We start from the raw sequence: 13,681 nt of genomic DNA on the forward strand, positions 1-13,681 counted from the left end.
GATAGTGTAAAATGAATACTGAAGAGCGTTTTAAAATCAGCTTACTTACCTGAGTATTCATTAAAGGAAACGAATTCAATGAAATCAATTAAATGAAATCAATGTTGGTTTTATATGTTAACTTGATCCTAAATATGATATGAGCTCGTGGGCATTTTTAAATCATAGGAAAAATGAACCGTGGCAATGATGGAGAGCGGTCGAGAACAACCTGCTTGGTGTGTTTGCTTCTGTTGAATCACTATGACTTGTTTCTCAGCTGTCTGAGTCTGAGCACCTGGTGCCTGCAAACCCCAGGACCCAAGATGGAAGCGGATTGCATTCAAAGCGTCCGTCAGGTAAAAAGCCCAGCCAGTGATCCCGGTCCATGTAGCTGGTTGTTTGGTCTTTGATGAGAACCGCTACCCTTGCTTCCTTCTCCCTGCACCGTGTTTAGAGGCTGATGGGCCTCGTGTGTCTTTCTGGACTAACCGAGGAGATGTGGACGGAGGAGAACATGAAGGCCCTGGATCAGTTTGCTGTGGACACCTCCATCCCCTGTGCGGTGGTCTACATGCACCGATTAAACGGGCTACAGGTGGACTACAGCACGCCTTCGCCCGTGAGCTGCCCTCTGTTATCATAAAGAATGTTTATGATATAGGTATCGCAATGTATTTTAAATAGTGGCAACTGACACGCATGAAACCACTTGTTGGAGGATTAAAATGGCTCATACTGGCTCTGATTTTAGTTTCTGTAATTTTTAAAGGTTCTACGAAGGTACCTTTAATGGCCCCTCTCTGCTTGACAAAGTTGCCTCAGTCAACGAGCTTTGCAACGAGAAAAGCGATCTTAAGATTCTGCCACAGCATTCATTCTGGTTAAGGGCTGGACTTTGACTAGGCCACATCAACACCTTGAGTTTTGTCTTTTTCCAGTCCATCTGTGGTAGATATTTGCTGCTGTCCTTTGGATCATTTTCCCGTTGGATAGATAGACTCATATTTTTGACTAATATATTTGGCCTTCTCCATGCCAAATAGAGAAAGCAACCTTCACCACTGTGCTTTGACAGTGTGAGGACTTGTGTATGTGTTTCTTCAAACATGCATTCTGTTTGAAGAAAGCCATCTCTATGCTGGCATCCCCCTGTATAAAAGGACGTGGTTGCAGACCGCTTTGGGTCAATTCAGGTAATGGAGGATTTTTTGGGAACACACATAGTAATTCTCTGTGCTTAAGCTATTAGTCCTTTTTCTGATTTTTATTTGTTTTCAAAATGTGTAATAAATCAATTTAATTTATAAAGCGCCAGTTCATGAAACATGTCATCTCAAGGCACTTTCCAAAGTCAAATTCAATCAAATTATACAGATTGGATCAGAATATATAGATTGGTCAAAAGGTTTCCTATCTAAGGAAACACAGCAGGTTGCATCAAATCTTCACAAGCAGCATTCACTCCTCCTGAAAGAGCGTAGAGCCAGGGAGAATCGTCTGCATTGTCCATGGCTTTGCAGCAATCCCTCATACTGAGCAAGCAGTGGAGAGGAAAACTCCCCCTTTAACAGGAAGGAAAACCTTCCACTCCTGAAAACTATTTCCCGTTGTTCTTGTTTGCCATTCCTCTCCCACTCTGTGCATGTGAATGTTGCTGTTACAGGCGGTGGTGGTTGATGCGCTGGTGTACATCCGTCGTAAGTCAGGAGCCCTCATCATAGAGGAGACCTTCGACGCGGCCGTGGAGTTTGACACGATGCGGGGCGACCCCCTCGAGAGGCTGATCGAGGACTTGACCCTCTTGCACGCCCCCCAAGTTTTCCACAGCCCTTTCAATAAGCCGATTAAGGACGAATATACCAGGGAACTGCACTGCTTCCTCGCTGGCTTTACTGGTGAGGTGTTTTTCCATTTATTTATATATATTTTTTCCCCCCTGAAGCACAACCAGCCTTCATCAAATCTTTTAACAGCTGAGCTTTTTCACATTTTCTGTTCTTGAGCAGATGAGCTGTTTAAGAAGACAGGAAAAACAGTTCTGTACATCCCCATGGAAGCCCAGCAGTTTCCCGCTGAGGAGGCCAGCAGGGACAAGAAGCTGGTGCAGAGAATGGAGAGTGAGTTTAAGAAGCTCCTTATGCGGGGATGTTGGTGAGATCCTTTCTCCTCGCCGTCTTTTTTACGGAGAAACCCAGCTTTCCCCTCTGACCTGCCGTGTTAATTAAAACGAAAAGATCGACACAGTCCATAAAGGAGACACTATGTTGTCATGTTGAATATCTCTGCCCTTCTGTCTGTTTTTTTTAATTTTTTAATTTGTTTCGTTTCGTTTTCCCTTCTCTCGCTCAATTCTTTTCCACATGTGCTTCAGTTATGATGATCCACTGGAGCGGTCAGATCAAAGAGGTGCTGAACGCCCATAAAATCGTGGACTCGAGGGACAACTGCGGCCCGCTGCAGGAGATCGCGTTCTGGGAGAGCCGCTGCACGAAGCTGTCGGAGATCAGCAAGCAGCTGGAAGAGCCCGAGGTCAAGCACGTGGAGAGGATCGCCGAACTTGCCAAGAGCATATACCTGCAGCGGTTTCGCGAGCTCGCCACGGAGATACAGGTAAAAGAGTCCCGCGGATGTAAGAGCGCACACATCGCCGCTGACCTGCCAGGTGGAACCACAATACCCTGTAAAAACTATTTGAAACAGGAACTCAACACATTTTTTTGCCCATCCCAACTGACCCAAAACAAGAAATTATTTGTCTGAGAGAAGAAGAAAGAACAGGTCATTTGTCTTTCTTTATAAGAAACAGCAGAAAATGCCTTTACCGTCCCACAGTGGGGAAAATTGGAGTGTGACAGGGGCAAGAACACACGGACAGAGTTAGACCCTCAATCAGTGATGGGAAAAACCCGGCTGATCAAATCTAAAGGTAGTCCTAAAGCAACAGAGGAAGAACTTATCTCAAAAGGCCAAAACAAATGTCAAAATAAAACCAGAATTAAAGTATCGCACAGCTATGGATAGTGTGACATTTTCAGGTTTAAAAATGAAATATTCACATTAAAGAGAGGTTAAAACGAATTAAAAGTTAGAAAAGAATCAGAATTCTTTTATTGCCATTGTGCAAGAAAGCACAGACATTTAAAGAATAGCAACTCTGAAAGGCAATGCAATTAAATAAATATTAAAAATAAGTATATCAAAAAAAAAAAAATAGTAGAAACAGAAACAACTGGGATGTTAAGGAAAACTAAATTGGTTGGGGGTGACTGTCATAATAACTTACATGACTAGAATGCATAATGAAAAAAAACTTATTCTATTGAACTTTTTATCTACCCTTTTTTTTCTATCATCGATATACGTCTGTCGGTCGACATATATTGTTAATGAATTATCGTCCAGCCCTACTTACAGATTCGTTTGTCTTTCTGATGAATTGTTCAGGGGGGAATGACAAACTATAAGGGTGATAAAAGTTTTCATTTTTATTTTTATTTTTTTATGATTTGTCTGGATCTCAATGTTTGTATGACAAAAAAGGTGTGGGAACGCCTCTGAAGGCCGCTGTTGGTGCACAAAATACAGGATCATCGTAGAATGTTGATTGTGGCAAGACAGATAAACTCCTCATTAGAGCATCACTAGTGTGTTACTGTGAGATGTCAGTACCAGTAGAGCCAAAGAAAAGCGACAATGAAGCGACAGAATCATAGAAGGTCTTAAGCAGGGGTCTGGAGTGAGCAGATCCCTGCTTAAGACTTTTTATGACTCTGTGGTGGCCTCAGTCCTCCTCTACGCTGTCGTCTGCTGGGCTCCTGGCAGCGCAGAGCGGGACAGAACGAGACTGAACAAGCTGGTGAGGAAGGCCACTTCTGTCCTGGGCTGCTCTCTGGACTCTGTGGAGGAAGTAGCTGAGAGGAGGGTGCTGTCCAAGCTCACATCCATCATGGACAACACCTTCCACCCCCTGCACCAGACTGTAGAGGAGCTGAGCAGCTCCTTTAGTGACAGACTTAGACATCCTGTCTGTAAAAAGGAGCGCTACCGCAGGTCATTCATTCCTGCTGCTACCAGATTATACAATGCTGCACTGTAACTGTGACCATAACTGTAATAACTAATGCGCAATAACCAATGTCCAATAATCTATCTAATTCACTGAGCGATAACCCGTGCAATAATCCTGAAAGAAGTGATTTCTGCTGCTATCAATAACTGTAACCAGAACTGTTATAACTTTGGGCAATAACCAATGTGCAATAATCTATTTAATACACTGTGCTATAACCTGTGCAAGGATCCTGAAAGAGGTAACTTCTGCTGCTATCACCAAGTGAATATATGTCAATACATATGTATGTATGCATAAATATATATACATATATATATATATATATATATATATATATATATATATATATATATGTGTGTGTGTGTGTGTGTGTATATGTATATATGTGTATATATATATGTGTATAAATTTATGTTTATATGTGTATATATGTATATATGTGTATATATATATATATATGTATATGTGTGTGTATATATAAAGTACACATAACATCATCTGCCTACGCCGATTTCTTTTGTATTTTTATTCTTATTTTTTTCTCATTTTCTTTTTGATCCACTGTATATAGGAAGATACACTGTATATAACTGCTGCACCTTTTCCTACTTTTGGCACCTTCTCCTGACTATTGACTGACTATTGAGCTGATGTGACAAGTGAATTTCTCCAATGTGAGATCAATAAATAATATCTTATCTTCTCCTATAACACGGACGTCATCGTCTTTCCCTAATGTCTGTGCTGCCCAGGAATGTTCAACCCAGGCGAAGTCGAACATCTCCAACCTGTTCTTGCTCAAGGAGCCCTGTGAGGAGCTTTCCCGGCTCAAGCCGCGAGATTTGACTAAAAAGCTGTACTACATCATCATTGTCATTCGAACCATCTGGAAACACGCGCCCTACTACAACAGCAGCGAGCAGATCACCGGGCTCTTCTGCCAGGTATGTCCAGTTTGCACCATGCTACCTTTTCCTTTCACGCCCTGAGCCGAGGCCACGCAAAACCACGTCAATAATCCGTCTGCAGAGAGCAAAGAACCACCCACATGATAACCGCTTTGTCTTTAAGAGCCGCGTGCCGCTTCACCGTAACTCCTGCACACTTGGTACGATGAGTGAAAAGCTTCTAGTCCTCTTCTTGTTGCAGTTTAAAAAACAACAACATTCTTTTAATACATTGGGAAACGCGACTTTACGTTAAGCAGTAACTGTTGGTCGGGAGGGATCTGGGTTCTCTCTCATTGTTAGTTCATCAATCAAGATTATAGATCAATGAGAATTGCGTCCCTTCTCTGCGCAACACTCCGTTTTTACGGTTTTCTGTGGCAGGATGTCGAACGGACGAGCAGTGGGAGCAAAATGAATAGCCACATAGACCGGCGATCTTTTTTTATTGTTTTTGTTTTTGGTTCACAGCGGTACCACGGCAGAGACCTGGCTGTGACATCCGCGCGGCCTCACCAGTGCACAACAGATCCCATTGTGCCCCCAAAGCCTCAGAAAAAATGGAATTTGTTGTCATGGCCCCTTTAAGAGCAAGGACCTTGTTTAGCTCTGTGTTCAGGAACAACCAAGAACCGAATGGGTTCTCCTAACCTTTTCACATAACTGCATATAGATTGGCACAATAAAGACAGTCGGAAGCAAATGGAGACCCAGTGGCACGGCTAATCGGTTGCTAAAACTGGACTTTTCTCCATGATTTATATATATGAAAAGAGAAACAAGATGGAAAATAGTCAGGGAAGCTGCCCAAAGCCTATTATGAGACTGAAGGAGCTGTAGGAAACTTTGGTTCTTACTGATCGTGTTCTTCATCTGACGATAGACCTCCTGGATCGTCCAGAAAAATAAACTCTCTGGTCTAATCAGTGGGGCTGAAAGTAGTTCTTTCAAACCAAACATCCAGGCCTGGCTAAAATCTGCCACGCCTTCATGTAGGTAGTGATCGGTGCTTCTCAGCCGCTGGGCCCAGGCTCTGACTCCAATTGCCTCCGGTCATTCGTACCGCTACCGACGTTGGCGTTTTTACGGCAGGCCTGAAAACTATTTATTCAAACTGGCTTTTAACATTCGGTAGCTCGGTGTCGTATTTTGCTTTTCCTTTTTATGTTTTTAACTCTGTTTCGATTTTTTTTTTTTTACGTACAGCACTTTGGTCACCTCACGTGTTGTAAAGGGCTATATAAATAGAAGTTGACCGACTGATTGTTTCGCCGGGAGACACAAAAAAACAAAACAAAAACAACGTCCAACCCAAGAGCACTTAAACCTGACAAACGTTTGTTGCTCTGCAAACTTTCAGATGAGTAATGAGATCATCCGTCTGTGCAGCCAAAGCATCTCTCTGGATGGGATCTTCGAGGGCCGAGTGTTATCCAGCAAGCAGGTCCTGGACGACTGTATCCAGTGCTGCCAGTCCTGGAAGGACACTTACCTGCACCTCTCGCAGCTTCATCACAAGTAGGAACATGTAGCAGAACGTCCAAGACGTTTTCCAGCGGCGGCGTGGCGTATGTGGACCGATTTAAAGTTTAGACGAGGAAAAGTTAGAGTAGGTTGGCCAGCCTTTCGTATGAGCAGGAAACGATCATTTAGAATATATTCTGTTTCTCGTTTAACATTTTCTGTTCTGGCTATGCTTACACTGCACGTATTAAGACGTGTCCGTCAGATTTTACCCGTGCTGCTTTGTGTCTCCACCGGGAAACCCTTCAAAACACAAAACATGTTTCAAGTTTGTTTTTGTTTTTTAATCATAAAGTATGCACTAAAAGGGGAACTTGAAAGTGTCTGCCACAGAGATATAAACGTAGACGCCTCATTGGGCGCAGGTTTGCACGTCAACGTCACCGCCATGTTGTATGTGGCAGAAAGTAGTGAACGTCTATGTTCCCTGTGTATATGTTTTAAGTATTCAGATAGAAAGATACAGATGGAGCTTACAAATATATATATATATATATATATATATATATATATATATATATATATATATATTTTTTTTTTTTTATATATATATATAAAACATTGTGGTCTTCATTATTTCATAAAGCCGTGTGAACCTTTTAGCAACAGACTTTTTGGGGGAGTATTAAAGAGATAAAATTACTAATATGAGAAAAAAGTCATAGGACAATATAGTAATAAAAAAAAAGACAAAAGTGGTAATATTATAAGAAAAACATCACAGTTTTGCAGAACTATTTCAGTCCTGGAGTACTAGGGCCAGGTTAGATTCTTATAATTATTTTTATTCTTTACGAGAATAAAGTCAGGAGAATGAACCCAAACGGATACAAATATAAACTCGTAATATTACAAAAATAAAAATATTACTAATATAAAGTATATTTTATATGTAAATAAGACATCATATGCCCATTCCTATTTTTTTTTTGTATTTTTATTCTTATTTTTCTCTTTTTCTTTGATCCACTGTATATATGAAGATTCACTGTATGTACCTGATGCACCTTTCCTACTTTTGCACCTTCTCTTATGAGCCAATGTGGCAAGTGAATTTCTCCAATGTGAGATCAATAAAGCCTATCTTATCTTATCTTATCTTATTCTGAGATTAAAGTCGGTCTGTTCATCTTTAAGTGACTGAGTCTAACTGCAGATTTGCCACATTTAACATGGCGGACGCTCTGACGCATCCGCAGCAAAGGCAGACCCCGCCCAACGAGGCGTCTACGTATATAATGTCTATGGTGTCTGCAGTTTAGCCGTGGTCCAGTAGTCTCTTTGTGCTTCTCTCCTTGCAGGTATTCTGACATGGGCTGGGTCCTGGACCAATCAAGGTTCTTCGGGGGGATCGACGCCTTCATCATGAGGCTGCAGAACCTGCTGGAGGTTATTTTTCTCTTAGCTTGTTTCCCTGACATGTTGAAATGATTTGAACGGACCTCAGGAAACAGCAGCAGAAGCCACAATAAGGAACCCGTGTGACTAAATGTTAAAGAGAAGGATCTTTACTCTATCCTGGAAACCGTATCAGCGGTAGTGTAACACTAGTAGAAATAAGATAATATTCAAGGGAAACAGCCACAGCTGGTTCCAGTTGAATTTAGTGTTTGCTCCCTCCAAGGTTTATTCTGTTCTTGCTTTTTATTCAAACTTGGAATGTTTCAGATGGTGTTTGTGCTGTTTTGACATGAATCAGCGCATGGAATTTTATAACTTCTGATTTTAACAATAAAATCAGTAAGAAATAGTTGATTTGGAGGCTCTCTGGATCCCCAAAACCTCGACACGTTAGCTCAGATGCAAAACACAAATTGATGCACAGAATGATGTAGACAAAGCTTTCTGATTGAACATATGTCTTACTTTACGTCCTCAAACATATTTCACAAATGATTTCCAACAGATTTAGGTCTGGACTTTAACTAGGCCACTTCAAAACCTTCATTTTAGTTTAGTTTGTTTGTTTTTCTGTGAACTATTTAAGGCCTGAAGCAGGAAAGCAGCTCCACCGTGTAGGATGTTCTTCAGGAGTAGCCAAGCGAACCCTGCGGGGCTTTAGCTGTTCTTTGGGGTTCTTTCTCTTGGAGATCGCTCCTTCACCACTGGTCAATATTTTCTCAATTTGCGGATAGTGGATCTGACTGTGTTGGCCAAAGGACCAAAGCCTTAGTCGATTTAGATCGAGACAGGGTCTTAGCCTACTGCATGTTGTCTGGCAGGCTCCATTTAAGGAATTTCTTGATTCTACAAAACCTGCCGCACACATGTCCCGTATGGCTAGCGAAAGAAAAGGAACTCAGCTCTCTAGATATGCAGGTAATTAAAATTGCTTCAGGATTTGCCAAGGGGGCAAATACTGTTAAACACTGTGCCAGTTTGGTTTGGATCGTTTTTTTTACTCTTAATAAATAAAACAATCATAAATGACCCTTAGCGACATGCTCCTTCCCAGCACTTTACTGACTCCTGAACCCTTGGTGTTGTCTTTGTCGTGGATGTCTCGCTGTGGTTTGCCAGTTTTGTGACTGCCAGCACCAGTTTGCCCGCTGGGAGGACGGCAGGCAGAGAGTCACGCCCATCTTCAGAGGCAGCACGGGCCCAGAGCTCAACCGCAAGCTGCAGAAGATGGAGACCAGCTTCCAGCAGGCACTGCAGAACCTGCGCTCCTTTGACAAGGGGGCCCTCGACGTCAAGGATCCCACGTGGTCCAAGGAGTTCAACAGGTTGGTCTGCGGCTTTTCTAGCGTTCAGTCTAGAGCTAAAACTGTTACTATAGATGCATTTTACAGCCAGACCCCCTTGTCGCTTCTGGAAGACTCATCTTGTCTTTGAGTTAACGCTAGGGTCGGCGATTTTTCCAGAAGTTTCTCCAAGTCCCTTTTTGAATAACTGTCTTACCTTGCTCTTCCTTCTTTTAACCTCCTTTTTCTGAATATATGTTGTATTTACTACTGCCAGGATGGAAGTACCAATTTACCCGGCATAACAGAAAGTGTTTCTGAACAGGATTACCAACACTTTAACACATCTTAAGAGCTTTAAGCTTCTAAAACAGGGCTTCTCAAAGTGCATGGCCAGGGACCCCTTAGCAGCGGGAAAATTTTTCCAAGGACCCCTTTAGATTCCTCATGCTGATAGTATTTTTAAATAGCCTTTTGCACTGTTAAATACATTAGGAATTATGTATGTTTTTAAAAATATATATAAATACACGTAGTATTAGAGATTTGGTTGAGATTAGATCCTCATTCTTGATGTAACTGTTATCATACTTTTAGCTGATTTGGCTTTTACCTCACTTGATGAAGTGGATGGCGTTAAATATTTGTCGCATCCTCAGGACGCATCCTTTGGACGCATCCTCAGCAAGGCCTCCTCAGGCCCGACAACATGCGTTTCACGGACCCCCCAACCCATGCTTCGCATTCCCCCGTGGGTCCGAGGACCCCAGGTTGAGGGCCGCCGTTCTAAAGGACTAGGATTACATGTTGGGTTGGACTCTTCTCGAAGGCCGGTGTCCTGCGCCAATCAAGCATCTTCCAGCTTGAACATGTCTGACGTAACGGAATGGGAAATTAGCAGACATTGTTAGGATTTATAGAATTATTTCCTGACTTAAATGTGAAGGTCCGAACAATTTAGTCCGGCACGGTGGCTAAACGCATTATCATTATTCAACAAATTGCCAGTGTCCTGTCTGGCAATGTCGCAATAATAATTATTGTCTTAATGCCAAAAAGAGCTCATCATATTTGACTTTCACAAGTGGAGCAGTACAGCTTTTTGCCATAGTGCTCCGCTTAATTTATGAATGTGAATAGTTTTATTATGATTCATGCGGGGATTATCTCAAATGATATGGACAATACAATGGGAAAGCAGGAGAGGAAAGAAAGAACAAGAAGAAAAAAAGAAAAGGTGAAAGAAAGAGGAGATAAAAGGAAGAGAATGATAAAACAATTATTATAAAACATGTACTTCGTTTAATTGAAAATCTGCAGTTCCTATATTGTCCACGCGCTGTGTTTTAATCAGCAGATGGTAGCACTGAGCTTCAGATGTGGAAAACTGATTTTAAATCGTTTCTTAATTTTTATCCGTTTGATGTATTTTGTCATGCAGGACAGTGTTTTTAAGTTCCAAAAAATGTGAATAAATGTTTTTCAACATTGTATAATCACTGTGATCAGTTCTTATGCATAATGCACAAGTAAATGTTTAACTGAGTAAAAGTATTGTTGAAATTGCACATACTTTTCTTAAAAACGTTGAGGTTATTCATAATATATTGTGTAAAACTGAAATTCATTTAATATAAAAATCAACAACAAGTCCACTTTTTTATTAGTTCTATTTAATCTTGCAATGAGTTTACTCGTGTGGCCCTCTTGAGATCAGATGTAGCTGTATGTGGCCCCTAAACCAAAATGAGTTTGACACCCCTGGTCTAAGCTCTGAGCTGACAGTAAAGCGACAGTCTGACACTGGAGCGTTTTGTTGGGAACTCCCTGAATGATCAGATCTGTAATATAAGACGGAGGAGATGATTATTCGGGGCTTTAGTATGTAATGAGATGAGTCCGGAGCCATTCAAGAAAAGCTAAATCAGGGGAAACGGGACTTCCTGTTGCTGTTTGCGTCCGTCCTCTGGCTGCAGCGCTTTCACGGCGACAACGAGGCACGGCACCAGTCCAGCCAGGAAGTAACAAGCCCTTGGGTCAGATATTCAGCCGCACTCTGTTACAGGTCACGTCCAACTCGGCTGATGTCGTTTTCCACGTTAAAGCAGGCACTCCTGTCTGTGTTCCTGTTTTCTCAGGTTCTGTTCATTTGTGAAGGATCTGGAAATGATGACACAGGAGCTGATCAACTCGGCCTTCAAGACCGTCAACACAGTTGAGGAAGGAGTCCGGCTTCTGAACATTTTCAGTGCGGTGGCCACGCGCAAGGTGTCTGACACACGCTCGCACGTCACCGCGTCCCCATTTCCAGCCTCCCCTGTATGAACCTCGCTCACATGTGCTTCTCCTGCCGATCCGCGCCACCGCAGGCCTTGAGGCGCTTATTGGAGGAGAAGTCGGTGCAGGTGTACGACGTCTTCAACACAGAGCTCAGGATAGTGACCAAGGTGCTCAACCAGGCGAAGTATTGCTACCCCGATCACGTACCGAGAATCGTGGGACCTGTCATGTGGGCCAGGGCTGCCAAGCAGAGCTTAGAAAGAAACATGGAGGTACATCTGACGGCCCCCGAATGCTCCAGGTTTTTTAGTCAAAGTCGACCCCTCACTGTTTGGCTCTCCGTCTCTTTCAGATCCTCAAGAGCGGTCCCGTCATGTCTGACTCTCCCGGCCGCAAAGAGATATTTTTCACCTTCGGCCAGACGGTCCAGGCCCTGGCGGAGATCGGCCCCAAAAACTACTTTGAATGGATCCAGAGTTTGGATGGACAGTACCTGATGAAACTGCAGCAGACTCTCCTGGCGCGCTGCGAAAGCGATCCCTCCAGGCTGGAGATCAACTTCGACAGGTGGGTCAATGGCAGAAAAGAAGAAAGGACAACTCCTAAAACCTTTAAACTAATCCACTGAAGGTCTTTGATGTCGGAGACAAGCGGTTGAAGAAACGACAATTTAGGATCTCTAATCGCTTCATTGTTGCTCTTTATGGCGTAGAGTCACCAAAACCACCTGTGTGGTCATTTGTTGTCGTAAAGCTCCCTCTTAGTCTAAACTGAGCAAAACATTCGTTTCCACAGTAGTTTGCTTTTCAGCTGCAGAGATCAGCTCAAACTTCGCCGGATTGGACGTTTTCCATCTTATTTTTATACGATTTAAGGCAACTATCTAAATTCTACAATCTGTACCATCCGTCACACGAGTGTTGCTGGTCCCTCCCTCCACCGGGACAATTGGCGAGTGGCAGGGTCCACCCTGGAGTGGGCCCCGGTCCATCGCAGCGAGACACGGGACCAGCAGCCATGCGCGCTCATACCTCAGGGATATTTAGAGAGGAAAACGTCTCCAACAGCTCGTGTTGTTTTTGGACCGCGAGAGGAAGCCGGTGTACCTGGAGAGAACCACCAACATGCATGAATGATCCCAGCGGGTCTTCTTGCTGCAAGGCGACCCGTGTTATCCACTGCGCAGCCCATGTTCTGTGATTTAAAGTGTAAATATTTACCAACAGCTTCACACTTCTAGCTATTATGCTTCGACCAGGGGGACTAGTCTGTCATATTTTATGAAATTCAACTGGCAAAACAGGGATTAGAACCACGATCTGTGAAAATAGGGTAAAGACAGGTTTGCAGATAAAGACATACAATGAAATGGAGATCTTCATGAACGTTTGTCCGCATCACGTGTGAAAAGGTCTCACGTGCGTCACACCTCGTCCCCCGCAGCAACCTGTTGAGGCTCTTCTCTGAGGTCCAGTACTGGGAGCGAATGGAGTTCGAGATCCCGCAGATCGTGACGGACATGTACCAGAGCAGGGAGGAGATCCTGCTGCTCCGGGAGAAAGTGCTGGTGCTCATCAGGAACTACAACAGGTCTGACGAAAGCATTCCCCCCGCTTCATTTGACCTGCCGCCGCTTAGATTACAGTACATTGCACCTTCAAAACGCCCTCCCTCAGATCCTCACAGCTCACTTAGAAACCATTCGGCATCTTTCGTTTTTCCGTCAGGATTATTGGAATGCTCTCTCAGGACGAGCTGGGTTTGTTCCGGGAGCAGGTCCGCTTCATTGACAGGAAGATCAAGCCCGGCATGACCAAGCTGCTGTGGTTGTCTCAAGGAGCCTCCAACCACTTCATCAACGAGTCCCTCGTCCACATTGACAAGGTTGGACACCAACCGGGCAAACGTCCTCATTGTTGATTCTGAATATCTACTTTTGAGATTTTTGCACCATTGAAACAGGGTGTACCGTTTTTCGCGCGCCATTATCGGCAACCTAATCCTGTTCTCTCTGTATTACCCCTCCAGGTGCAGTCGGTGGTGGATGGTTACAAAGTTTCCAACCAGTCCATCTCCAACCTCTGCAGGAAGATTAGCGAGACGCTGCTGGTTAAAATAGACGGGAAGACCGTGTACAGGTGACGGCAGATTTGATGCCCTCCTTCCTGGGTGTATGGTGGCGGTACACTGAG

General features: G+C 43.4%; 1 protein-coding gene across 1 annotated transcript in view; it reads left to right on the forward strand.

Moving 5' to 3' along the window:
* The first annotated feature begins 305 nt into the window (after positions 1-305).
* LOC105939562 (dynein, axonemal, heavy chain 2) overlaps positions 306-13,681 on the forward strand; it is an 84,524-nt gene continuing 71,148 nt past the window's right edge. The window contains exons 1-15 of the mRNA XM_021308219.2: positions 306-338; positions 437-601; positions 1,646-1,877; positions 1,989-2,099; positions 2,354-2,592; positions 4,807-4,998; positions 6,362-6,519; positions 7,827-7,914; positions 9,046-9,251; positions 11,348-11,477; positions 11,579-11,761; positions 11,842-12,056; positions 12,933-13,079; positions 13,217-13,373; positions 13,518-13,627. Of these exons, the coding sequence (XP_021163894.2) occupies positions 306-338; positions 437-601; positions 1,646-1,877; positions 1,989-2,099; positions 2,354-2,592; positions 4,807-4,998; positions 6,362-6,519; positions 7,827-7,914; positions 9,046-9,251; positions 11,348-11,477; positions 11,579-11,761; positions 11,842-12,056; positions 12,933-13,079; positions 13,217-13,373; positions 13,518-13,627 (2,366 nt within the window). The remainder of the gene's footprint in view (positions 339-436; positions 602-1,645; positions 1,878-1,988; positions 2,100-2,353; positions 2,593-4,806; positions 4,999-6,361; positions 6,520-7,826; positions 7,915-9,045; positions 9,252-11,347; positions 11,478-11,578; positions 11,762-11,841; positions 12,057-12,932; positions 13,080-13,216; positions 13,374-13,517; positions 13,628-13,681) is intronic.

Source organism: Fundulus heteroclitus, chromosome 19, assembly GCF_011125445.2.
Source record: "Fundulus heteroclitus isolate FHET01 chromosome 19, MU-UCD_Fhet_4.1, whole genome shotgun sequence".
NCBI classification, from domain to species: domain Eukaryota; kingdom Metazoa; phylum Chordata; class Actinopteri; order Cyprinodontiformes; family Fundulidae; genus Fundulus; species Fundulus heteroclitus.